Here is a 26,195-nt window from a genome sequence, read left to right as displayed (position 1 = left end):
GCACACATTGCTATGCAGACCTCGAAGCTGGCAGCCCTCCGGGACTGGCCACTTCCTGCTACCACCACTCAACTTCAACGTTTCCTAGGCTTCGCCAACTACTACCGCCGCTTCATCGCTTCGTTTTCCAAGCTCGCCAAGCCGCTGACTGATCGTGCGAAGAACAGTCTCAAGCGCGTCAAGCTGGCTTGGACCCCTCAGATGAAGTCAGCCTTTGAGGACCTCAAAAAGGCTCTTCTCGATGGCCCCGTGCTCATGATTCCAGACACTTCGGGCCAGTACCCATTTTCCCTGCAGACGGACGCCTCTGACGAGTGCATCGGCGCCGTTCTTTCTCAACAAGGCCGCATAGTGGACTGCTTCTCGCAGAAGCTCCACGACGCCGAGTTGAACTACCCTGTCCGTGACAAAGAGTTGCTGGCCATCGTGCGCGCGCTTAAGCGCTATGCCCACTTGATTGGCAACCAGACTGTCGACGTGTACACTGACCATCGCTCTCTCCAGTATCTCGAGACCACCAAGCTTCAGGGCCCAGTACCCCAGCGTAGGCGCCTTGATCGTTGGTGGATGGATACGCTTCAGCACGTTAATATGCGTGTGATTTACCTACCAGGCCAGCACAACGTGGCCGCTGACGCCCTCTCACGAATGCACGTGAAGGACGAGGACGTTACAACGTTTACTGCCGCCGAGCCAGTCCTAGGTGAGGACGAGGATGGCACGGCGATCCGTGATGGCGGCGTTGCCTTTGTGGCAGCGGCCGCGAACCAGGCCAACGAGACCACCTCAGCGCCAGGCAGCACAACCGTGCTCCAACTTTCCAGCGACCTCTACCCCCTGCTGGTGGAGGGTTACCGAACAGATCCTGACTGGCAGGCCGTGTACGCCGGCCGTGCCGACCCAGCAGCAAACCACCTAGGCGTGGGCGCCTTGGTATTCGATTCCGGCGGACCGAGCTTGATGCTGCATCGGGTCTCCTCTACTACGCTCTCCAGTCGTCGAGCAAGGCTATCAACACTTCGGCAGATCGACGTCGGCTAGTGGTGCCCCAGGGCCCTGTTCGTGACCTGTTGCTCGCCGAACACCATTCGACGCTACTGGCAGGCCATCTGGGCTACGAGCGCCAGGTGGCGACCATGCGAGATAAGTACTGGTGGCGAGGCCTGAGCACAGACCTCAAGGACTTCTGCGCGCGCTGTCCCAAGTGCCAACCGCGGAAGGACCCCACCACGGCACGCAATGGTCCACTCCAGCCTCTCGACCCCCCGAGCACGCCCTTCACACACGTGACTATGGATTTTATCACGGGGCTGCCCAAGTGTGAGGGCTGCGACGCCATCTTGGTGGTTGTGGACCGCCTGACACGCATGGTTATGACCAGAGCCACGAAGAAAGCCATCAACGCTCTCGATACAGCTCGCCTGATTTTGGAGATGATGTTGCCGATGGGCGGCATGCCTTTGAGCATCGTCTCTGACCGTGATACCCGTTTTGTTGCCAACGTCTTTCAGAAGATGTGCAAAGCATTTGGAACCAACCTTGACTTTTCGACGGCTCACCATCCACAGACAGATGGACTGACTGAGCGATACAACAGAGTGCTGATCGAGTGCCTCCGCACCGGCGCGGAGACCGACCGCGACAACTGGGTCCAGATGCTTCCCATGGCCACCTATGCCATCAACAGCACCACGCACAAGGTCACTCGCCTGACGCCACTGTTTGCGGCGACCGGGCGACATCCAGTGACACCGTCATCCCTATTAGTTCAGCCTAAGGCGGCAGCCTTTGGCGACAACGATGCAGACTCAGAACTTCGGCACCTCCAGAGCATTTGGCAGTACGTTGCAGATGTGACGGCCCTCGGCCAGGAAGAGGCAGCTGAACGTTATGACCGGAAGGTCAACATGGTGGAGTTCAAGCCCGGCGACTGGGTGGTGGTCTCCATCAAGGCGGTGCGTTCGCCCACGGATCGGGCCACACACTCCTCGAAGTTGGGCGCCCGTTGCATTGGGCCATTCAAGGTGCTCGAGCGCGTGAGCGCGAATGCATATCGACTTGAGCTGCCGAACGACGTCCGCGCCCATCCAGTTATCAACATCGAGCATCTGCGCCGCTACCAGCTTCCTGCAAACGCGGCAGAGGACTTCCGTCCTGCTCCAGTTTCTCGTGACTCGTATGGCGAGTACTATCTAGTCGAGACCTTGCTCGACAAGCGCACTGTGCGGCCCAAGGGCCGTGCGGGCCGTCCTCGTATCGAGTATCTCGTCAAGTGGATGGGTTACTCGAAGGAGGAGGCGACCTGGGAACCTAGGGCCAGCCTTCACGATTTTTACATCAAGGAGTTTGAAGCTGCCCGCCCTCGTACTTGAGTTTCACACGGTCAAGTGTACCCCATTTTGCGTGCTTGCATGAATCATGAAGCTTGCATTTTTTCTCTCATCCTTGTTTCCTTTTTTGTTCTCAGCGTGCCTTCGCCGTTTTCTCCGTTTGTCTTTGAACCATCCTCGCCGGATCGGGGCTCCGGCTGGCGAGGGGGGGTGTTAGCGTCAAATCCGTGCTTCCACGCATTTGAACACTCCCACTGCTTTCGCACACACTCAGCATCGGTCGCTATGGGTCTTCCTATTGGTATTCCATAGCTGCGACGACCTCACAAATTGACACCTACACTTGGACCCCCTGGGCCTGATCCTCCTCGTGGGAGTCACATGAGTAAACACCGCGTGTGACGCGGTCCCCACGATGCCTGGGCAGCTGCCCTGGGGCAATAAGCTTGTGACTACTGTTGTTTCCCTTTGTTGGGGTACCTGCGGTCGGGCACGAGTTGCACTTTCCCTATCCTCGGGAGTGAGCGACTCTACAGCTATTCTAACGGTGCACCTGGTCTGGTCACTGTGAATGCTTGCCGACCGCAGGTACGTCAAGCCCCCTGCCATTCTGTCTCCCCTTTGCTCTCCTGTGTGCTCTGCTCTCTTGTGTCTTTCCCTATCCTCGGGATAGAGCGACTCTACAGCTATTCTAACGGTGCACCTGGTCTGGTCACTGTGAATGCTTGCCGACCGCAGCTGGTTCAATTGACCTCAAGACACCAACAAAGCTTTCGCTCCGTCCCGACGGACGTCTCTCAAACCTCTCTCAAACCTACGCGCTTCCTTGCAACCCAACGACGGCCTCCAGACGTGCTGGAGCCTGACAGAAAGACCTCAATCCATAAAGGTTCAATTTATAAAGGAGCTGCAAGCTCGTTGATAAAAGGATGTGAGGGCTTGGAGCAACAAGTTTTGTGTCTGTCTGTATTTGTTGAGTGAAGGGCAGAAGATCGAACAAACAAGAAGATGGCTACTCCCACCATTCCACTATAGAGGAGCCCCCAGTGTACATGTACTTGTGTGACAAGCGAAGTGGGGCGGCCGAACATAAAAGAAATACATGGAAGGAAAACTACAGGATGTGTCGAATTCTCGAACGAGTCGAGGAATCATCAAGAAAAATCACTATCATTATATCATATAAGAAGTCGAGCTACTTCGTTTCTGCAGCAGGCCCAGCAACGCCTTCAGAGGCACGACGTCGGCTACGGCGGACAAGCATCACGGCAAGGACCGCAAACTGGGAAATACACACGCCCAGCGTCAAAATTTGATAGAGATCAGCCGAGTTGCCTTCGCTGTCGTTGCTATCTGCTGTAGAGGATGCAACCGGGAGGCCTGCCTCCATGTTTGCTCCGGCTGCTGCACGACGGGCCACGGCCAAACTCTGGGAAGGCTGATAGTCCAAATCCAGGGCCTCCAGGATGCCACCGTTGACGAGCGAGGGGGGAGTGTCATCGATGTACAGGGCGCTAAGGAACAAACTAGCCAGCTGCTCAGCACTCAGGCCGTCATTGGCAGCCGGGCCTACGGGATCGGCCGGGATCAAAAATTTGAGCGTGCCCACGGTCTGTGCGCCGCCCGAAACCTCGCGCAAACTCGTGAGCTCCACGCGTGTTTCCGACACCGACAAGACGGTGGCCAGCTCGCTGGCCAGCGTTGCGGAAAAGTCAACAAACGCGGTCGACTCAACATTGCCGAAAGAAGCATTCCAGGGCACGTTGAAGCGCAGGCCGTCCAGGGAGACGGGGACGGGCACAGCGTCAGCAAGCTCCGCATAGGTGAAGGTCCAAGACACGGGCTGACTCATCTTGTTGCCGGCAGCATCGTAAATGTCGCTGAGCGTCACTTGCACGCTCTTGCCACTGAGTGCGGCCGAAGAGAAGGCGTTGCTGATGGAAAGATGAATGGTGTTGCCCTGGCACAGCACGTCCAGAACCTGCTCGGTAACGGTGACTTCAGTGCCAATCTTGACCGTCGCGCGAACCGTTGAGGGCTTCTCGCAATTGAGGGGCTCGTTGAAGACCGCCTCGACGTTGTCGCCAGGCACGGCCTCGCTGCCAGCACGCGGGAACAGGCCAAAGACACGGGGCGCGGCGCGGTCCAAAACTGCCTCGATGGTTCCGGCGTCATGGCTGTCAGCACCCTCCACGGCGCTCCCAGAGGACTCGCACTGGGTAGACAGGCGCACCTCGTAGCGGCCATCAGCCAGATTCTCCACCTGCCAGTCAAGACTAGCGTAACCAAATCGCGACTCGGTCACTGGGCCAGACACAGCAGTGGTCCAACTCGTGCTGCCATAGGGGCGAAACTCAAGATTGACGCCCTCAAGACGCGCGTCATCAGCCCAGAAACTGTCTGGGGCCCCGGGGTTGCGAGCAAGGAAAGGGTAGTACGCATCGGCGTGGTTGGTGTTGATGACAACCCGGCCCGACTTGGCAACGTCGCCTGTCCACTCAATCGTCGAGCAGGGCTGCATAAAATCAATGGTGATCTCATGTTCGGAGGCTTGGAAAGAGGCAGGCGACCAGCTGCCAGTGACCAAGAACGTGTCATGCTCGCATTGGGAACGGAATCCCATCTTGAACGTCACTGAGGTTTGTCCTTCGATCGGAGTGACGTGCACGACCTCCTCATACTCTGAATATGGGGCCATCTGCTCAAAGAAACGGCCACCCAGCAACGTTTCATCATTCATCCGAACGTCCAAGCCTTCAATATCACGCACATAACTGTGAAGCATCAGCAAAGAAACAACCGCAGATGAGCTCAGGGCTTCTTCACAACGGGGCCAGGCAAGAAACAGGCTGATGGAGGGACGAGACCCACAGTTGGAACTGGTTTGCCTCATTGGCATCGTTGATGAGGCGAATGTGCAACAGAGCGCTATGGCCAGGAGCCACAGGGCCGGTTGGCTGACTCTGAATACTAAGGCGTGGCTACAGCGAGGGAAAAAACCAATTCGAGCGTGAGTTCTCTCATGTTGGTCGCAAAGGCTCAAAGCATATCGACGGCTATGAGGTTAACTGCCGACCTGCTCGCGGGCATACGTATTCTCCTCGTGAGGGCACTTGGAAGAACCGGCCACGGTTGTGAATACAAAGGTGTCATAGATGGGATCACGTGAAATCTATCCGAGGGCATTAGATCAGCAGGGCCCGGCATAATGAGCAACGATGCTACCGCCTCGGTTGCATGTCCAGAAGCACGCCCCAGTGCACGTACCTTAACCACAAACTTGTCCCCAGCATCGCCATCGCCAAGGACAAAACCGCGTACACTCTCCGAGCTCTTTTCCTTGGTCGTCACATCGGCTCGGTCCGCTGACATTTGGTAGCCAATACCAATTTCAAAGGCAGGGCCGGTGCCGGCAATTGCCATTTTATTCTCCACAAAGCCTCCAACTGTGCCTTCATCGTGCATCATGGTTCCCGTGTTGGTGCTGTTGGCAACACCGACAGACTCCTCATATGAATAAAGCTGGCCGCCGCCCATGAAAGAAATGGCGCTGTACTTTTCGAGTTCATCAGCAGCCTTGCCGTCGGGCTTTCGGTCCAGATCTCGAGCCGCATCGAAGAGTTCACCCGGCATCAAACCCGTCAGCGGCTCAAGAGCACCGGTGGAAGCGTTGTAGAGAACCTCATCCGTGTAGTTCAGGATTCCTTTCCAGCCCGTGATGGCCTCTTTCAGCTTGTCAACCTTTTCTTGGGCCTCGTCCTTTTCAGCTTGAGTGCCTGATGTCATGGCAGAGGCCAGGTCGGCTTCAGCGTGCACCAAGTTATTTTCCAAGGTGGGGATCTAGCGTTGCCCAACGATCATGAGACAACATGCACCGATCACAGGCTAATGTACAAAAGCGAGTGCTTCCTTGGAATGCAAGGTCGACCCTGGAACGTACCTCGGCATCTCGGATGTCGGCGTACATCTTGATGGTAAACGAGTTGGTATTGGTACCACTGTCGCCCAAAGACCAAGTCACCTTTTCGATGACCTCGGTGCTGCAGGCCGAGGCGTTGAATAGCACCTCTCGAGTCTCAATGTAGCGAACGGTCAAGGCAGGCGTGATGAACATGTGTCCCGAGGGCGAGCCAAGGTCATCAGATGTTTGTACAGAAATGGTCGTGGAAAAAGTGACGCTATCATCACCGTTCAGGCTGGCCTTGACATCGGCCGACATACTCGTTGCAGCAACCTGCGCAGGCCAGAGCACCGATACAACGCCAATGAGTGCAGCGCGATGCAATGTCACAGTAGCGCTCTGCTAGGCATTGTCTTTACTTACGTCTAGACCAGCGCCACCCTCAGATTTGGCTACCTTGGTACACGCCTCGACGCCAAAACCAGCGCAGAGACTGGACTCGACATCCCAAGTCCACGACACTTTCTCTACACATCACGCCAACAGATTGGATTAGACAAATGACAGGAACAACAAAAGTGAATCGAGCTGAGCTCCTTGATGCTGGCCGACTTACCAGCGACGTAGGCGCCCTTGAATGCCGCAAATTCACGATGACGAACGCGAAGCGAAGACACAGTGTTTGACTGCGCATTGAAGCAAGCAGAGGCGCACCACACGGTAAGTCAAACGTGGAATCGGATTGCAACCGTCTGCTGTTAAAACATACATAGTAAGAATAAGAGGATCCACCCGGAGGGTCGTAGAGAATCATGAGGGGGAAGTACTCTGGAAAGTCCTGATCCAACGAGGAAATTGGCAGTCTCAGTGAGACGAACAATCATGACGATGCAGGTACAAGCGTGCAGGGCAACCTAACATACCATGGTAAAGAGCTCGGAAATGAGCTTGTCGCCGGTGACAACGACGGGCACCAACTTGCTGACCGAGTGAAACGCCGTGTCCAGCTGAGCGGTCAGAAGTTTGGCATTGGCGACGCCCTCCACTTCCATCACCAGCTCGGGTTCACCGCCCATGGCCTCAAAGGCGACATGGGCTGAGTGAAAGGTCCGGCCTGCATCGTCTGAAGCGAGCTCCAGAGGCACGTAGCATCCCGTGCCAGCGCAACGGCCAAGGCGTGCAGCCTTTTCAGCATTGATAATCTTCTGACGCAACAAAGCAGTCACTGTCTCTTGGGTTTCACCAATCTGATTGACCAGTGTGATATTGCCTTCAACCCATGAGCAAGATTCGATCGTACTCCAGAAGGGCTCGATGGCAGTGACAGAGATGGTGGTGGGCGCTTCACGCTCCAGGACTGCAAAGCTGCACTCGCCGCTCCGATCTCCCGACAGTTGCACGGTGACCTGGGGTTCAGGATGGAACTCCCAACGAGCCGTGTCTGGCTCTTCAGCCTTGAGGTCGATTGTGAGCTTCTTGCCACCGTGCTCCTCAAAGAAAGCCGGCACTGTCTCACCGAGGATTTCGCTATCGTGCTCAACACCCATCAACTCGACGAAAAACTCTTGTTGAGGCAAATCCACAACGTGTTCATATGTGCTGAAGGTGATGTCCTTGCTCCAGGTGGCCAGGCATGTCGCGTAGGTGATCTGCACCGTAGTAGTACCCAGTGTACGGTTGCAGCGGCCACCGGCCATCTGCATGGTCATGGTCGCGGCGGACGTGTCGATAAAGATGGTGGGCTGCGATACCTCATCGCTTTTAATTGCGTAGTAGTCGTACGTCAGAGCCTCACCAGCCAGCGAAACGCTGTCATAGCGTCCTTCGGGCGCACGACCCGTATTCACGCGTTCAAACGTATGGTTGTTGTACTCGACGACAGGGTACACGGTTAGGCCCGCTGCCACGGGGACAACATAGTAGCCCGTGATGGAGGTGCGTGCGCACCCGAGGGCCGTGTGGGCATGGTGATTGTAGAGGCACACGCGGGCGTTGCGGAGCGGGCAGCCAAGCGCATAATTGGCGTGCTCTGTACCCTTGACGAATACGCTGCCCTCAAAAGGGACCGTGGTGGCATCCACAAACGTCGTCTCTTGATCAAACGTAAGAGCCTTGACAAGAATGCGCTGCTCCGTGCATGGGAGGCCATTGCACGTGTATCTGTGCTGCACGGTGCCGCTCGTTTTGGAGGGGCGTAGCACTAACATCTCCTGTTCAGTACCCAGCAGATCAGTCTTGACGTATACGGCAAAGCGACCATCCGCATCGGTCGTAAGGTTACCACCCAGGACGAAGACCCCGTTGCGCTCATAGAACCATTCGATGTTGGTGTCGGCAACCGCCAGGTTGCCGGCGGCATCGGTAAGCTGCACGCGACCCGTGAGCTCGGCCTCCCAAAGAACCTGATGCGAGATGCACGTTTGCGCCGATTCATATGAACCAGTCAGACCAGAGTCTTCAGCCCAGACAAATGAGGTCTTGCTGTAAGCGCTGATGCAGTATTGGTATGTGTGGCCCACTTGCAGCTCCGAGGAAGTGGCCACATCGTCATAGATGGTTTCTGGGGCATACCGGCGCTCGCAAGCCTGGCTAGCCTTGACGTCATAACCGCTGGTGAACGAAGAGCCATCGCGGTAGAGCAAGAAACCATCTTCACAGTAGCTCATGTCCGAAAATGCAAAGAAAACGCGGCCGCGATGCTGACGCGTGGTGACGTCTGCCGGCGCACCTGTCACTTCGCTGGCACCACAGGCGCAGGCGGTTTGTGCCTGCGGATACTCGAAGGAGTCGGGATAGCCGCCATTTTGGCGCCCTTCAACCTTGATGTAGTAGTAGGTACCCGGAATCAGGTAGTTGAGCGTAATGCGCGTTTGAGCATCGTAGCTGCTGCCTGTTTGATCGGCATCATACTCCTTGGGGTAACCAGCCGCCGTGTCCCAGGCGTACTCGTCATTGCGCCAGATGCCAAGGGTCACCCGAAAGCCCTCACGAGCAGGACCGCTGTTCTCGATCACAAGCTCCATGGAACGAGCAGACATGATGGGCTGGACCAAGACACCAACTCCATCAACACACGAGGTGGCGCGATCACCCACTGCGTATTTGCCCTCTGGGCAAGTCTTGCAGCTCGCTTGTCCATACTGATCCTGATAGGTGCCGGGGAAGTTGGCACTTGAGCAGTCTTTGCATGAAGTGGCTGTCGTCTCGTCGGTATACTTGCCGGGGGCGCAGGACCAGGGAGAGCTGCTGGAGGAAGAGCTGACGTAGTAGCCCTGACCAGCGTTCTTGCACGAAGATTGGGTGTACTGATCGGTGTACTTGCCAGCAGGACAGCTGCTGCAGTATGTCGATCGAGAGCCGCTGCTGTACTTGCCAGGCCAGCAATCACCACAGTTGTAGCCATCATCACCATACTTGCCGCTGGGGCAGTCGGTACATTCGCCACGCCAGTAATTCGAAACGTAATAGCCGTTTTTACAACGCACTCCGCTGTCGCAGTCTGAGTAAGAGACAGACAGAACGGTGAGCAAAGACCATACTGCGACCGAGAGGCAAAATGCGTGTCACTTCAGGGTGCATTCTCCATACCACATGAGCCGTCGCACGCGGCATCGCAGTTATCGCCCCAGATGTTGCAGTTATCATCGCAGTTGTCTGTCACCGGGTTGATATGGAGAGTATGACCGAGAGAGTTGAGTGAGAAACCGGGTGTTCAAAAAGATGGCAAACAAACCAGAATCGTTCATGGCGGAGGTGCGTACCATTGCAGTCGCAGCTACTGTAGTCGTTGCAGCTGCTTGCGTAGTAGCAGGGAGGGCGGTGATCCGTTTCACGGCGCTTGATAGAGTCACGATGAGTCTGCCTCATGGCAAAAATGACCTGATCCGGGGCGGAGCAGTCCAAGATCGTGGTCAGAAGCGCTCGTAGTTCCTTGTTGGAGCGAGCGTACATGTTGAGCTTGCGGTTGTGGTCGTCGGCAAGAAGGTTGACCAAGGAGGTGGGCTCATCACCAAGCATGAGGTAGTTGAGGCGCTCACAAACGGCGGTGGTGGGATCGGTCTCCACGGCAGGCATGGCAGCCAAGTTGAGCCAGGCCAACCCGTTGGGGGTGAGGGAGGCGGTGAGCAGAACGTCTTCATATTGCTGGCAGGTGGCGCGATCGAGGCCAAGGCCGCAGGCACGGCCAAACAGCGCAAGCCAGCTGTGGGTGAGGCGCTCAAGTGAAAGCGTGATGTGGGTTGAGCCCATGCTCTCGGTGGTGGTCGCATAGTGAATGATGCCCTTGGGAAGATAGAGCACGTCGCCTGCCTTCAAGGTGATGGCCTGGCACTCCATCTTGGCCAATTGCCAGGCCTCGTACTGGGTGCAGCCTTGAATGCTATGTCGGACAATCTCCTGAAGCTGGGCCTTTTCAGCATCGGTGCGGTTCTGTGCACCAGCAGGCTGTGGCGTGCAGATGGTCCACTGCTTCTCGCCGTACGTCTGAATGACCAGGACATCGTAGGGATCCGTGTGTGGCTAATTGGTCAATGGAGTATACGTGACAATGAGATTGCAGGGGACAGCAGCAGGAAGAACAGGCGACGTGGCGGCCCAGCAGGAGGATAAATGGCGGGAGCAACCAACCTTGAGGGCCTGGGCCCCGGTTGGGGTCACGTAACCATGCACAGCTACAGTTGTAGCGAAGAGGGTAGTCAGCTGGCGCTCAAGATCGGAGCCGTGGCTTTGGTGAAGCTCCGTTTTGATCACAAAGGAGTTGCCATCGTCGAGCAGTCCACGAAGAAAGGGCTCGTCAACGGTTTCGGCGGTGGTGAGAATGTCGCTGATTTCACCGCCGTTGGTGCGCACCATGATGTCCTCACCCCACAGATCAAAGCGCTCGATAAAGTCGTCCATTGAGGTGAGGGACTCGACCAGAGGTTCAATGGTGTTGAGTTGTGCGATGAAATCGGCGGCATTTGCTCGGTGATTGGTCCAATGGTGCACGCGCGTTTCAAAGGTGTTGAGAAAAAAATCTTTCACCTCAGCACTGCCACCGAACAAAAAGCGCAGCACGCCCTGTAGGCCGCCGTCGAGAACGGAGGTGGCCTCTTCAGTGGCAGTGGCCACCGCCACCACCACCAGGAGAAGCAACAACAACTTCATCGCGATCGATCGGTGAGATCTTAACGAAAATTGATCAATATGATTGACGTTGGATGACTCTGTTGGTATCACTCCAGTCAAAGCAGCCAATCACGTTTGGAGTGGTCCAGCATGGTCAAAAATAGAACCAAACCTCCACGCGTGAAAGTTTGGTGTTTTTTTAACAATGAAATTGTCCGCTTTGGTGTCAAAAAACCCAATATGAATAAGTCGTGGTCATATTACATGTATTGTAGTTGACACAACCTTATTTTGGGGGGTTCGGAGCGGCAAGATGGCAGGAGTGAGCGCCTCATGCGTTCCGACTGCCGCTCTGGTCTTGCTGCTGGCAAGCCTCGTCAGAGCCAGCTTTCCAGACGCAAATGGCGACGCCTTTGGCACCGTTCTTGAGCAGCGAATGGCTTGTCTCAGCTTACAGGCCAGAGACACGTATCGCAAGTTGCCGATCGCGATTCGCGCTGCAGCCCTTGACAGCCTGATTGCTTTTGATGGGTCGTGTGACGAGTTGACATGGCTGGATTTTGATAGCGCCGGCCAGGTACGGCCACCGTTTCGTTTGAACCTTGAAGAAGACAACCTTCCTCCGACCCCTGATGATCCTCATCTCCACGCCACCTGCAATGTGCATTGATAGCTCACGCAGGCTCAGGCCGGCCAAGCGCTTCCACCAACTCCTTCCGCCATTTCAAAGCGTGCTCGTCGCGCTGGTATGTCAACGCTTTTCCTTGCGTTTCAGCATGAGATATGCATGCCAGCTCGAATGCGCACCTGACCACTTCTCGCGATGCCCCCTTTCGCAGAGACATGCGTTTCTGACCTTCTGGAGCCAAATAGCTATACCTCGCCGTACGCGCTGGACAGCCTTCCCGCTTCCTTCAGCGATCTCACGCTCTGCGATGGTCCAGATGCTTACGGCATTAGCCTCTGTGCTAGTTGTAAAGTCACAGTCACCCTTTCTTATGCAGATGGTCAGGGCAGTATCAGTCTGGGCCTTTTTGATTCCAGCACCAACACCTATGCTTCCCAAACACAGGGCAACGCAGGATCTGCTCAGTTTACATACACCAACTGGGCCTCGAGTGACCGCGACTTTTCTATTGACGTATATGGCAGTTATACCGGCTCTTATGCTATCACCGTAGCCACTGAAGCAGACAGTGGCACTCGACCCACCACCACGACCGCTGCCCCATGCATTGCTGACAGCTTTGAACCCAATGGCTATACCAGTCCTTACGCATTGTCTGGCTCAAGCACTAATGCATCCGACCTGACCCTCTGCGGCGAAGCCGATGCGTACAGCTTTGTACTCTGTCCCGGATGCTATGCCTATGCCCGCGTTGAGTTTGATCGCTCCTACGGTCACATTGATATTGGGTTCTACTCGGCTGCCACCAGCGCCTATGTGGCCCAGGGTACAGGGGTGGGCGACTTTGAAGAGGTGGGTTATACAAACCCATCAGGGTCATCTGTCAATCTTCAGCTCGACGTATACGGCAGCTTTAGCCGTATGTACAGCCTGGCCTTTGAAATTTCAAGCGAAGGCCCAACCGGCTCTCCAACCACCACTTCTGCGCCTTGTCTTCCCGACATGCTTGAGCCAAGCAGCTTCAGCGACCCGTATGCCTTGACCGGGACAAATCTGTCTTTTGCCAATCTGACACTCTGTGGTGTTCAAGACTCGTACAGCATTAGTGTGGCCAACGGCCAAATTATCAGCGTGAACATTTTTTTCAACAGTTCGCTTGGAAGCGTCAGGACGGGGCTGTTCAACCCAAGTACCAATACCTATGCCGCTGAAGGCCGAACTTCAAATGGTGAGGTGTGGATGCAATATGAGAATGCTGGAGCAACCCAAACATTCAACATTGATGTGTACGGCAGCAACAAGGGGTCGTACACTATGGGCGTGCTCGTTGTAACACAAACTACTACGAGTTCAACTACTCCAGCTGCTAGTACCACCACTACCTCAGCAACCACGACCTCTGCGGCCACCACTACAACTGCCGCTGGAGGTGTATCAACCACAACCACAGCGGCCACCACTACCACTGCCGCCACGACTACTACTGCCGCAGGAGGTGTAAGCACTACCACTGCCGCCACCACTACCACTGCCGCAGGAGGTGTAAGCACGACCACTGCCGCCACCACTACCACTGCCGCCACGACTACTACTGCCGCAGGAGGTGTAAGCACTACCACTGCCGCCACCACTACCACTGCAGGAGGTGAAAGCACGACCACTGCTGCCACCACTACCACTGCTGCCACGACTACCACTGCCGCAGGAGGTGTAAGCACGACCACTGCTGCCACCACTACCACTGCCGCAGGAGGTGTAAGCACGACCACTGCCGCCACCACTACCACTGCCGCCACCACTACCACTGCCGCCACCACTACTACTGCCGCCACCACTACTACTGCCGCCACCACTACCACTGCAGGAGGTGTAAGCACGACCACTGCCGCCACCACTACTACTGCCGCCACTACCGCTGCGGCCACCACGACGACAGATACAACTGCTACCACTCTAGCTGCTTCTACAACCACTGCTGCTGCCACCACACCCACGGTCACTTTTACTTCCTCATCTCACCTAGTTACCACAATTGCCACAACCACAGCTGATATGCTTGGCAATTGCAGCTGTAGCGGTGCCCTCTTATACTCGCATAACAATAATATTGCTGCTTGTCGGAAAGCTATACTTATTCACACCATTGACTCGCTGATCAATGCAACCTTTTCAGATCGATTGATTCAGGTGAGGGTTTTCTTTGTGGACCGCCTTTTGCCTTTGCTTGATTTTTTTGACATTCTGTGCTCATAACTACCCCTCGTATCTTCTCGCAGCTCGAGCTGGCGGCATCAGCAGCTTTGAGTCCAACCCGACCAGCACCCCCACCTCCATAGGTATCGTCGTGGTGCAGTAGGCCCTTAGTCGGATGACTTCCGAACGTTGTCTATGTGTTTCTTTGCTCTTGCGCTGCCACATATTCGTTGGCTTAACCGTTTCATTTCTAATCACATCTGAACAACATCTATGGTCAATCATCTAATCAGACAGAGACTCATTTCGGTCTGATCCCAAAATTTCATAACTCAATCGCCTTCTGCTTTTGTTGATGACAAACGAGGGAGAAACTTTAGATTGCATGAAAAGAATTACAGTTGGTTGCTGACTCAACTCAATCACATGTTGCATTTGCATTTGACGGTGCGACACGAATGCGGGGATTGAAGAATTTGTGCACTGCTGTTGACCGGCTGTGGCACATCGGTCTCAACCTGGCCCTGCTCTCCGTTGCTCTCTTAGGTTGCCTCAGGCTTGGATTGATGGTGTCGGTGTCAAGGAACTTTTCGATAGTCGTCACTTGGGTCAGTGTTCCTTTTGCACACATCGGTTGGCAAATGGTGTCCTCGTGTCCTCGAGATGTGTGGTGTGATATCTCGTTCATGTCATCTCCTGCTCCATGATGGTGATGCATGTGATGCTTAGTAATTGGCGAGCATGGGGAAGAAGTCTGGCGCGGATTCTACCGCTGCCGAGACACTTGAAGGCCCAGAGCTCGTGCTAGATGCTACCCACGGCGCCAGCGCCATGGATGATCTCAAAAGTGCTTCGCGTCGCTTGTACGACGAGTTACTGCGCGCGCCTCGCCAGCGACTTGCTGCGTTCGAGGATGTTAGCGATGTTATCGCCTCACATGCAGGTGGGTATTCTCATGCTGCAACTGCTTCCAAGTCTTGGTGGTATGGCTTGCCGTACTCATTGGTATATGCTGCTCCTACCATCGTCTATGTAGAGAGTGTGCCAGCGCCGCTAGTCAAAATCTTGCTGCAACTGCTCTTCAACACGGCCAGTGTGTATCGCGATAACGCCTCCAAGGTCGAGGTTTGCACTCTCTTGGAGACCCTTTTGGAGCGGTATGTCGATTGCTCACCTGATTTTGGCTCGAGCAATGTTCAATTTGCTTTTTTTTCCATCAAGTTCTTCGCCACTTGTTTCACATCGCCACCCGTAATTTACGCGTACTGCATTGGCATGTATGGGGCTAGATTTCCCGACACAACAGCAGAATACGCCGTTCCTCTGCTCGAAGACGTTGTGGCTCAGCTATGCTGGTCAGTGCTTGCCAATCTTCTGGCTTGAATCAGTGCTTAGTTGCAGTGTTACTCCACTCCTTTTGCAAGACTTTTTTCCCTTGTCTATGGCATCATTCATATCTTTGTACTTTGATACTTTTAGTGCTGGTCAAGCTGGACACGGTCATGTCAGTGCTGTACAATGGTCGTGCATGGTCGTGACACGTACCCGGACTTGGTTGCAGGCCAACAAAGACTTTTGGAAGCGTCTGGTAAGATCCCAAACGTGCACATGTTTCGAATGCTTGTCCTCAAATTCACATTGTTGTGGTCTTACATCACTGGTTCTAGGTGGTGGTGCAAGCTTGTTTGCTGACCAAAGTTCGCGCCAGCCCCAACCGCTTTCAGCGTCTGGCGGACCGCCGCTTCAGCCTTGCCTGTGCTGCCAATACGCACTTGATGGCTGATTATCTCAATGTTTTGCAATCCGAGGATAACGTGCGTTGCCCAAAAAAAAAAAAAAATACTGCCGCCTCTCCTTTGCCTTTGGATCATATTTTGTTCCTCAATCTTTCTCCTGCGCGATACACTCCACGCAGGCCATGTTGGCTGGCTTGGCCAGCACTCTGGTTTCGCAAGTTCTTGTGCCAGGGAAGCAGGAACAGCTTCTCAACGCAAATCGAGTGCGTACACGGCAAAGCGCCTTGATCCCCCCAACATAGATTCTGAAGCTTCTTTTGCGGTCGCCCGTTCATCTCATCTCTTTTGCAATTTGATAAGACTCTGCTCGCAGAGTTTTTTGACCGTGCCATCCTCTCGAGCAAGGCTAACATCTCCGAAGAATGCTTGGTTTGTACCTCGCGATCTTGTCGATACATTTCTCGTCCTCGTAACGTTAAGATATCGGTCGCAGCATAGCTCAACTCATGACTCGCATCGTATCTTGCAGGTGGCTTGCGCTGGTCTGCTCTCCGTTGTATCTGCTGAGGACTTTGGAAGCATTCTTTTGCCGTCTGCTGATCGACAGTTGAAGCGCAGTGCAGAATCTGCAGCTCCGCGTACGTTGGTTGTACTCGTAGTCTTGTCCATCCATGCTGGAGCATGCCTCACTTCAAATGGTGCTTACTTCCACGCTGCTGATTTTCCAGGCGTGGCATGCCTGATCTCTTCGGCCACCTTTGATCTCAGTGCATTTGCTGTCCAGACAGTCGACATGTTACTGCCACACGTGCTCAGCAGCAAGAGCCACGTTGCTCAGGCTGCGCTTGCAGGCATTCGTGGTATGTTTCTGCTGCGAGCGAGTCCTTCTTCTCTTCTTGGCTCTGGCCTTGGAGTTTGAATTTTGGAGTTGAGCGTTTTGATTGATTTTGACTCATTCTTGACTGTCCTCTATCGCAGCCGCTCTGGCTGGATGCACCCAGCCTAGTGGCTTGATCACCGCTTTAGAACATGTGATGGACCGCGTCCAGGGCAAGACCGGGGGAAAGGTGCGAGTGCCGTTTGAATCAATCATGCATCGTCGCTCGAGACATCCCAGCCCGACGTCCCGTTTCAACCGCTCGAGACGTACATATAGTCGCAAGTCTTGTTTCGAATTTAACCATCTGTGCATTTGCCCAGATTGCATTGTCGGAGCAGCGTGGCTTGTTCTACTCCATTCTCTCCAGTGCCGGAGACGCGCAGCTGGCCAGTACGTGCGCTCGCCTTTTTCTCACCCCAAAAATTGCTAGCTCATGTCTTGCCATGACGGGCCAAGAAATGCACGTTTCTTCGTTGTCTTACCTTTTGCCTTTCGTTCTTACTAATGCTGGACCTTGCCTTACGGATACAATGTTCAGATGCCGGTCGGGATCGCTTGGCGTCTTGGGCCGTTGAGCACCTGCTTCCGGTGCTGGACAAGGAAACACACTTGGAGACACGCTTGGCAAGCTATGCCAGCGTTCACCACATTTTTCATCAAGCCAAAACAACCACTCCGGCGCTGTTGGCATGGATCAAGGCGTGTTCCAGCCACCAGAACGATACACGGTTCATTCTTTTGTGTGCTTTCACGCCAATTAGCTTTGCTCATTTTGATTTGGTCCCATGCTTGATGCTTGGTACAGAGCCACTTGACGGCCGCCAAGAGCACGGCCCCGGTGCGGGCACAAGCATTGTTGGTTGCAGAGCGGGCCTACTCGATTGACGACCTGAACGTGTTGCAAGAGCTCATTCCTTTGCTTGAAAAGGTTTTGAGCCAAGCGCCCAAACAAGTGAGTCTTGCGAGCTTCATGCCATCTATAATCATCTTGGCAAAGAGTTGAACGCAATCCACATGCCTTGCTCGCTGCTTTCAAGTCTCTGATGTCATTCTCTTGCATCCGTGCTTTGTCATGTATTCGCTGCAGAAAACATCTACCGATGGCCAAGCAGAAGTTGCCTTGGCAGCCTTGCTTGTTCTGCGACTAGCCGAGGTCCAGCCTGAGTTGGGTACGTGCCTCTTTGTCGCTTGCTTGTGCACACGTGCCCCATGTGGATTGCCCTGACTCAGTGTTTGACATGGTCATGTGCGCGTGTGGACTGCAGAGCAAGCTCTCTTGAGTGGCGACCATCCTTGGTCCAAGTTGGAGCATGGCCAGGTTTTCAATGAGCGTTTGCTTAGCACACTGACCCCTCCAGGCGAGTGCTTGTTTCATTCCTCTCCTTCCCCGGCTCTATGACCCGTATCAGACTGCCCCCATGGCTTCTTGCCTCATGACATCTGTGTTGGTGCAGTGAGCCAAGCGTTTTTAACGTTGTGTCTCAAGGCCATGACGCTGCACAGTCGTCGGGACGATAGCGGGGCACTTGCCAGCTGGTCACAACACGTCATTGCTTTGACGCTTCACGAAGATTGGAGCGTGCGAAAGTTGGCGGTTACTCAAGTGGCTCATTTCATGATGGGCACATCTTCTGGCGTTCAAGCGGCACTGCTGAATGCCTTTGAAGAGAGGGTTCACGCTCAGTACGCCGCTGACGTGGCGACTAAATCCAACGGTGAGTTTCGAGGTTTTCTCATTTCGCTGCTGCATGCGCGTGTGTCTAATCTTGCTCTGCGTTTGCAGGCGTGGAGGTGGTGCACATGTTCACTTCACACACTGATCACTTGTACCAAGCACTACTTGCCTTGGCCACGCGCCCAGATGTCTTTGGTCAGCCTCTGCCCTTTTTTTTTCCTTCACATCGCACACTTGACTTCAATGCAGCTGGCAGCCACCAACGTGCTTCATAATGGACGGGGTTTGCTCATTGCTTTGTACTACTTCTTAGACGACGCGGCAGCAATTTCTGCAATTATCCAGCTGGCGCCGCTCGCTTGCCATCCGCTGATTGGTTTGTTTTGTGCCCTGCTTTTGCTTGCTTCTGGCATACTATCTTTTTTCACTCGCACACATCTTAAATGTTTTGGGTGCTCATGTTGGCTCAAATATGCACTATGGCGATCCGTCTCGATCCTCCGCCTCGACCTCGCCCCTACCATCAATGCCCTACAGTGCGTTACAAATCGATTGAGCTGGATCTGGTCCTCCGCAAGTTTGGCTTCAACCCCGAGAGCTTCATTTCAGAGCATTCTGCGGCCGTCCTGAAGTGCTTGCTGGAGCTTTCGCGAAGCGCCATCGCAACAGACGTATGTTATTTTATCGTATCATCGTTTCCGTGAAGCTTGAAATTACCCTTGCTCGCATCTTGCAGCCAATTTGTGGCAGGAAAAAATCAAAAACAAAAACACCCCGACTCATGAAGTTTGCCTTGGCTATTCAATTGCTTGCCGACAGTCCGAGGAGCTTAGTTTGTGCACTTGTAACTTGCTAGCAAAGCTTAGCCACTTGCCAGGGTTTACGGTCATTGGCGACGAAATTGCGAAGCAATATCTCAAGTCAGTTCTCGTGCTTCACACGCACCTGGTTGGCGCACTGCGACTGACCACATACTCGACTTCTGCTTTTTTTTTTTTTTTTTTTTTTTTGTGACCAGTGAGTTTCGTAAGCCGCAGCTTCTGGGCATCTCGGCTTCTGATCTCGGCGTGTACAAGACGCCCGAAGGGGAATTGTATGATACTTCTTTCTTGCCCAAGCAGCAACAAGAAGAGCTTCGCAAGAATGATGCCGACTACGCTGACAAGCTTTGGGAACTTGAGGTGCGCAAGGAGCTGGCTCGCAAGCGAGGACAGAAGTTGGAGGCACCCAAGCGTCAAGTCAAGCTGACCAAGCAACAGCAAGAACGTGCTGACAGCACACTTGCCAAGGAGGCAGAGCTTCGTGCCAAGATCACATCCGTCGACGAAGAAGGTATGTTGGCAAATAATATGACCAATCTCATGCCTGTTGTAGGGTGCAGTGCTGTTGATTCGAAGCTTATGATTATCACTGGGGTAGTATCGGTGGCGATCCTGTTGTTGGATGGCATCCTTGCTGGTAAGAAAGAGGTGGCACAATCACACGTGCCTCGGCTGGTACCAGCGCTCGTGCGCATGGCGCGCATGTCCCACTTGGTCGCGGCACGCGCAACACAGCGCCTGCTTCGTGTGGCGGCGTTGTTGCAGCCAACTCTACCGATTGCACTTGGCGAGGTTGGTCGAGCTTGCTGGGCCGTAACCTCCACCTGGGTTCGCGCCTTTGCTCAGATGCTCTTTTGCTGTTTCATAACCTATTTCTTTGTGGTATTCCTTTTGAATCACGTGTGGGTTTAGGCGGTGGCTCGTGCGACAGCTCGCTCCATCCAAGTCGTGGCTACTCTTCCCTCAACCTGGGAGGAAGAGCCTTTGTTGGACATGATGGCACGCGTCACCCGCGAGCTTTGGACACGGGCTCATGAGCATCAGCCCTTTGATGCAACTGTCATGAGTTTTTGCTTGCCTCTCATCAATCAAGTCTTGACCACGGAGGACGAGATCAAGGTGTGTCATGCCTGTGCCTTCTCATCGCCAGTGAGCGTAGCTTCTGCTTGACTATCGTGGCAACCATGGTGACTGCTGTAGGTTTCAGCGCGTGAGGATGCTCTGGTGTTTTTGAGCGACCATAGTCACCTGGGGGCCGAAGCCATCATGCCCCGTTTGAAGGTCCGCAATCAGGATTTGAATCATGGTTCCGCATTCGAAGAAAGCCAACTCCTCCCGTAGCCATCGCCATTGGCTCACACGTGCTGCACACCGGTCTCTTGCGTGCATCGACACAGCTTTTGATGCTTTTGGTGCAAGTCATGCAGACGCACTCACGCGTGGCACACCAAGCAGGTGTGGTGATGATGGAATTTGTTCGTCACATGGGAGCCAACGCTGATACCGTGCCAGTGAAAGACAACGAAGTTCAAGTTCTTCTCGATGGTTACCTGGCCGAATCAGTTGCGCAACGGTCCGTGCCTTGACTTGGGATGCTCTCAATGCCGAGCACAAGAATGCACGTTCGTGCAGGTTACTTTTCGCTTGTCTTCACATTGTTGTCGAATTTGATGCAGCACGGCATGCCTGGAGGCGTTGCAGTACGTGGATATCACAATGACGGATGATTCTGCGGCAGCTTTATGGATCGCTTGCCATGATCCGGATGAGGTTTGTCTTCACGAGAAGGGTCCATGGAGGCTTGATGCAGCTCAGCCAGTTGTTTTTGTTCTTTTTACTTGGTGTCTGATATCGCAATGCCATTGATTGCTTGTTTTCCATGGTTCAAAACACGCTCAATCGCAGGATGTGGCGCAACTTGGAATGAAGTTGTGGAAGGAGCGCCATTTTTTGTTGCCGGCTGATGCGTGCAACCGCATGATGCGTCCTTTGGTTTCGGAACACGATGCCATTCGGACGGGCGCCGCCAACGCTTTGCAAGCTGCTTTGCTGGTGCATCCCGAGGTTGTCGACAACGTCATCACGGACCTCCTGAGCGAGTATGTATCGTCATACAAGCCCGACTCCAGCCGTTTGCACCGGTCAAGCCATTTGAAATGAAGAAAAGCGAACATGCAGCACTTCATTTCTCTGACCCGCGCGTTTCCTTTTTTTTCTCGTCTTTGATTTGACCGCGTTTATAGATACCAGCGCCTGCTCGTGATTCCCGAGCCCGTGCGCGACAAGATTGGCAACATCATATCACCACCTTTTGAGGATCCCTGGCCTTCGCGATGCGGTGTCGCCAAAGTATGTAACGCTACGATGGACCCAAACTGAAACCCTTGCGATCATGTCAACCGTGCATTCGCTCGACGTCATTCTCCATTGCCTTCTACTCAGGGTCTCTCGGCTTGCACGGAGCATTTGACCAAGGAGCAAATTGTGCGCATATTCCGCTTTTTCACCGAAGAGGCGCTGGGTGACCGCAGCAACGAGGCTCAGGGTGCCATTTTGAACGCCGGTATTGCCATTATCAACGCACGTGGCAAGGAGTACTTGACAGATTTGTATGAAATCTTTGACAGCAACATGGCCCAAGCCAGCAAGAGCATTCACGAAGATCGCATGCGCCAGGGTGTCATTGTGATGCTTGGTGCTTTGGGTGGTCATTTGGATAAGGGAGATGAACGTGTGCCACAAATTGTGCGCACACTGGTTCAGGCGCTGGGCACACCGTCTGAGGCCGTGCAGTCCTCGGTGGCCAAGTGCCTGCAACCCTTAGTCAAGGCCAATAAGGATTGCGGTTGGTGCCATTGGCTATCGTAGACCCATACCGGCTCATGCCGAGACGGAACAATTAGGGGGGGGGGGGGGGGCTGCCTAGTTTATATTCACATTGACCTCCTTTTGCTTTGGTCTTGGATTTTGTGCAGCCCCTGAAGTTATTCCGCGCCTGTTGGAGTCAGCCTTCGGCAATGGCGACTATGGCCAGCGGCGTGGTGCAGCATATGGCCTTGGCGGTGTTGTTGCTGGTGCCGGTGTCATCGCTTTCAAGCGTCAAGGCGTTTTTGAGGCCGTGGTCGAGAACATTGAGCACAAGGTATGGTTCTCTCTACACGGCACTTGCATCTACGCGATGTCTTACCGAGTGTGCGGCAAAATGTGTACGCATTGCAGGATGCCAAGAAGCGGGAATCCGCGCTTATGGTGATTGAAATGATGAGCCAATTCATGGGTCGCGTCTTTGAACCCAACCTTAAGGAGCTGGTGCCGCATATGCTGGTGTGTAGCGAGTCTTGGGGCACGATCTTCCTCCCGTCACCCCCTTTTTTTTTGTCTTCCTTTCCTCCCCGTTGTTCCCGGCATATCTTCACCACGTATGCCTGCGGCGTGCTGCCATCCGTTGATGCGTTCAGGTGTGCTTTGGTGACGCAAAGAAGGATGTCCGTGCCGCTGCACAGGAGGCCGCCCGAGTCATGATGAGCCACATGAGCGGTAAGAGTTTCAACAATGTTCCTTGATGATCTTTTTGCTGCTGTGGCTGTGGCTGAGCATTAATGACTGACGATTCTGCTATTGAAATACTACTGGGCATGACGCTTCATCTCAAACTTGTCACCGTTAGACCAAGGCGTCAAGACAGTTTTGCCGTTTCTGCTCGAAGCACTGGACGACGAGAGCTGGCGCACCAAGCAGGGTAGCGCGCAACTTCTCGGTGCCATGGCATTCTGTGCACCCAAGCAATTGTCCATTAGCCTGCCCAAGATTGTGCCACGCCTCGGCGAAACACTGACTGATTCGCACGTCAAGGTGGGTTGTCAGGGCCCTTTTGGCATCGTGAAAATGAGAGGCTCCACTGGTTTTGAGAACCGTCAAGTTGAACTTGGCTGCTTTGCATGTTAGGTGCAAGCCGCTGGCAAGGCAGCACTCAAGAGCATCGGCAGCGTTATCAAGAACCCTGAAATTCAAGCCATTGTGCCAACCATTCTCAAGGTCGGATGCAACTTTTGTGTGTCTGTGTCTGTGTCTGTGTCTGTGTCTGTGTCTGTGTCTGTGTCTGCTGACGCTTGGCTTTCTTGGTTGCTTGCAATTGGCTTGTGGTATTTGATTTGGCGTGCTGTTTGTCTGCACGATTCAAAGGCTTTGAACGACCCTGTCACAAACACGAACAAGTGCTTGTCCAAGCTTCTGAATACAAGCTTCATTCACGTCATTGATGCGCCATCGTTGTCGCTGATCATGCCAATCGTCGAGGTACTAGCATCGAACTGCTGGCCGACCAGAGATTTGATCCTGGACCCGCGTGCCCATGTTCTGGTGATTTGAGTGCTGTTCATCTCCTTTGACCTGTTGGGCTCGTAGCGTGCTCTCAAAGAGCGCAAGACAGATGGCAAAAAGAAGGCCAGCCAAATTATTGGCAATCTGTATGCCTTAACGCTACCTAAGGATTTGGTTCCATATCTACCAAAGGTAGGCATCCCCTCTTTCCCCTTCTTCTCTTCAAGCACTGGGACGCACACACAACACACACCTCACTGACCGATGCCATCAGGTCATGCCGGGCCTGCAAGCCGCACTCGTGGATCCGCTGCCCGAAGTCCGTGGCGTTTGTGCCAAGGCTATCGGTGCCATGGTTAAGGGCATGGGTGAAGAGCACTTTACAGATCTCCTGCCTTGGCTCTTGGAAACCCTCTCCAGCAACCAGGGCACCGTCGATCGCTCTGGAGCCGCCCAGGTCAGTTGGGGACCAAGGGAGTGTATAGGGCCGCGCGTTTTTACCTGGTGATCTTCTTTCCTCTTTTCTGCATCCTATGCGCGCCGCTAATGCTCTGTCTACTGTTTCACTCTTTTTTGGGGGTTGGTGCGTAGGGTCTTGCGGAAGTGCTTTTTGCTTTGGGAGTGGACCGCCTGGATGCCATGATGCCTTCTTTCATGGAGAATACGCGTCATGCTCAGGTCATTAGTTGTTGGATCGGTTTACCTGCCTCTTTGAGGTAGCATTGTCACATTCCTCACGTTTTTTTTTTTTTTCTTGCTCATTTTTTAATAGGCCGAGGTGCGCGAGGGTCATATGATGCTTATGATCTATCTACCGGCAACTTTCGGGCAAGACTTCAAGCATCACGTGGCAGATGTTATTCCTTGTGTTCTGCGTGGCCTGTCCGATGTGGAGGAAGGAGTGCGAGATGCGTCCATGCGTGCAGGTCAGCGCATCATCAAGAACTACTCTGATGCATGCATTGAGCTGCTGTTGCCCCAGCTATTGGGTAGCCTGCTGGACGAAAACTGGCGCATCCGCCAATCTTCCCTGCTGCTGTTGGGCGATCTGCTCTATCTTCTTTCGGGCACGTCGGGTAAAAAGTCCACGGCTAGTGCCTCAGATGACGAAGGCTTTGGTACCGAGGCTTCGACCGCGCGCCTAACCAAGTCTCTTGGCCACGAGCTGCGCAATGAGGTTCTGGCTGCCGTCTACATGTGTCGCCAGGATGTGCAGTTGGTGGTTCGCCAGGTTGCCGTACACGTGTGGAAGGTCATTGTGCCGCACACGGTGCGGACGTTGCGCGATATCCTCTCCGAACTCATCACGCGCATTCTGAGCAACTTGGCGGATGATCTCGAGGATCGCCGTTCTGTGGCAGCCAAGACGTTGGGTGAGCTGGTCCGCAAGCTCGGTGAGCGGGTTCTGCCTGATGTTTTCCCGCTTTTGGAAGCAGCAGCTGCCTCGGACGATCTCAACAAGCGTCGCGGTGCTTGCTACGGGTTTGGCAACATCATGACGGTCCTCAGCGACGAGCAGATTGAAAAGTACAGCGAAATCTTGCTCACAGCTGTGCGTAATGCGCTGGGTGACAGCGATGCCGACATTCGTGCAGCTGCAGCTGAAAGCTTTGCTAGTTTGCACACATCCTTGGGCAACCAGGTCATCGAAGACATTTTACCAGTTTTGCTGAACCAGCTTTCTGGCAGCAACAGTGCCGACGATGCGCTTGATGGTCTACGTCGAGCGATGGCGACTCGTTCGAAGGTGGTTTTGCCCTTTTTGGTGCCCCGCCTTCTCGAACCGCCGATCACGGCCTTCAACGCCAAGGCATTGGCACAACTCACAACGGTGGCTGGACACGCACTCAACTACCAACTGTCTCTTATCCTGACGACTCTCATGGCCGCTTCGGTCAAGGCGGAGGGTGCTGAGAAGTCTGCCATTCGAGATGCGGCCAGCATCGTGGCTAGCTCTGTTGACGAACTGGGTGTACGCGATCTTCTGCAGGACATGGGCGAGGCTTTGCGACAGGGCGATCAGTCTCGCATCTCTGCAGCTAATGTTTTGGCAGACTTTTGTGAGAAGAGTCAACTTGACGTGGCACAGGAAGCCGATGACCTTTTGCGTGTGATGATCCCGGCCTTTGGTGATGGCCACCCAGAGGTTGTGCACGCGGCATGGCGTGGTCTTGATGCCTTACTGAAGCGCCTGCTGCCCATCAAGGAGCGCCACGAAGAGTTCTTGACTCTTGTGCTCTATCAGTTGCAACAGCTGCCTCACAACGAGCGTGGGTTTGTTTCGGGTCTGAGCATTCCAAAGGGGCCTGGTCCGTTCATGCCCTTGCTGACGGCTAATCTGACGGAGGGCCGCGGCAGCGCTCAGGAGCAGGCAGCAGCAGCCTTCGGTCTTATCTTGGAGGCCTCGGATCCATCTGTGCTCAAGCCTTACGTTGCGACCATCGCCGGTCCTATTCTGCGCATTTTCTCAACCAACGCAGTGCGCCTCAAGATTGAACTGCTCCGCACGTCGCTGACCATGATGAAGGCGCTTGGTGCCGGTGTCAAGACGTTTTTGCCGCAGTTTCAGCCAGTGAGTGTCAAGTGTCTCAAGGACAGTTCGAGC

General features: G+C 54.2%; 3 protein-coding genes across 3 annotated transcripts in view; 2 read left to right on the top strand and 1 right to left on the bottom strand.

Annotated features, from left to right (window-relative positions):
* Positions 1-3,206: 3,206 nt before the first annotated feature.
* On the bottom strand, positions 3,207-11,376 carry MONBRDRAFT_32652 (uncharacterized protein; the record flags this gene model as incomplete). Its single annotated transcript, XM_001746270.1, has 12 exons — positions 3,207-5,104; positions 5,202-5,311; positions 5,407-5,502; positions 5,598-6,170; positions 6,271-6,564; positions 6,655-6,758; positions 6,848-6,917; positions 7,001-7,069; positions 7,155-9,769; positions 9,820-9,885; positions 9,993-10,749; positions 10,858-11,376. The coding sequence occupies 12 exons, from the start codon at positions 11,374-11,376 to the stop codon at positions 3,526-3,528; spliced, it is 6,852 nt and encodes a 2,283-aa protein (XP_001746322.1). The 3' UTR covers positions 3,207-3,525.
* A 274-nt stretch (positions 11,377-11,650) lies between these two features.
* Positions 11,651-14,016, top strand: MONBRDRAFT_8719 (uncharacterized protein; the record flags this gene model as incomplete). Its single annotated transcript, XM_001746393.1, has 4 exons — positions 11,651-11,914; positions 12,179-13,272; positions 13,353-13,610; positions 13,671-14,016. The coding sequence occupies 4 exons, from the start codon at positions 11,651-11,653 to the stop codon at positions 14,014-14,016; spliced, it is 1,962 nt and encodes a 653-aa protein (XP_001746445.1).
* Positions 14,017-14,899: 883 nt separating this feature from the next.
* MONBRDRAFT_8718 (uncharacterized protein) overlaps positions 14,900-26,195 on the top strand; it is a gene marked incomplete at both ends in the record, with an annotated part of 13,182 nt that continues 1,886 nt past the window's right edge. The window contains 21 exons of the mRNA XM_001746392.1: positions 14,900-15,513; positions 15,638-15,746; positions 15,826-15,972; positions 16,679-16,754; positions 16,873-16,961; positions 17,580-17,726; positions 17,862-17,943; positions 18,229-18,489; positions 18,987-19,120; positions 19,571-19,781; positions 20,364-20,389; positions 21,176-21,369; positions 21,514-21,619; positions 21,713-22,115; positions 22,246-22,412; positions 22,729-22,807; positions 22,938-23,122; positions 23,216-23,305; positions 23,675-23,782; positions 23,865-24,047; positions 24,363-26,162. Of these exons, the coding sequence (XP_001746444.1) occupies positions 14,900-15,513; positions 15,638-15,746; positions 15,826-15,972; positions 16,679-16,754; positions 16,873-16,961; positions 17,580-17,726; positions 17,862-17,943; positions 18,229-18,489; positions 18,987-19,120; positions 19,571-19,781; positions 20,364-20,389; positions 21,176-21,369; positions 21,514-21,619; positions 21,713-22,115; positions 22,246-22,412; positions 22,729-22,807; positions 22,938-23,122; positions 23,216-23,305; positions 23,675-23,782; positions 23,865-24,047; positions 24,363-26,162 (5,211 nt within the window). The remainder of the gene's footprint in view (positions 15,514-15,637; positions 15,747-15,825; positions 15,973-16,678; positions 16,755-16,872; positions 16,962-17,579; positions 17,727-17,861; positions 17,944-18,228; positions 18,490-18,986; positions 19,121-19,570; positions 19,782-20,363; positions 20,390-21,175; positions 21,370-21,513; positions 21,620-21,712; positions 22,116-22,245; positions 22,413-22,728; positions 22,808-22,937; positions 23,123-23,215; positions 23,306-23,674; positions 23,783-23,864; positions 24,048-24,362; positions 26,163-26,195) is intronic.

This window comes from Monosiga brevicollis, genomic scaffold (genome assembly GCF_000002865.3).
Source record: "Monosiga brevicollis MX1 MONBRscaffold_12 genomic scaffold, whole genome shotgun sequence".
NCBI classification, from domain to species: domain Eukaryota; class Choanoflagellata; order Craspedida; family Salpingoecidae; genus Monosiga; species Monosiga brevicollis.
This window is presented reverse-complemented; position numbering and strand designations above follow the sequence as displayed.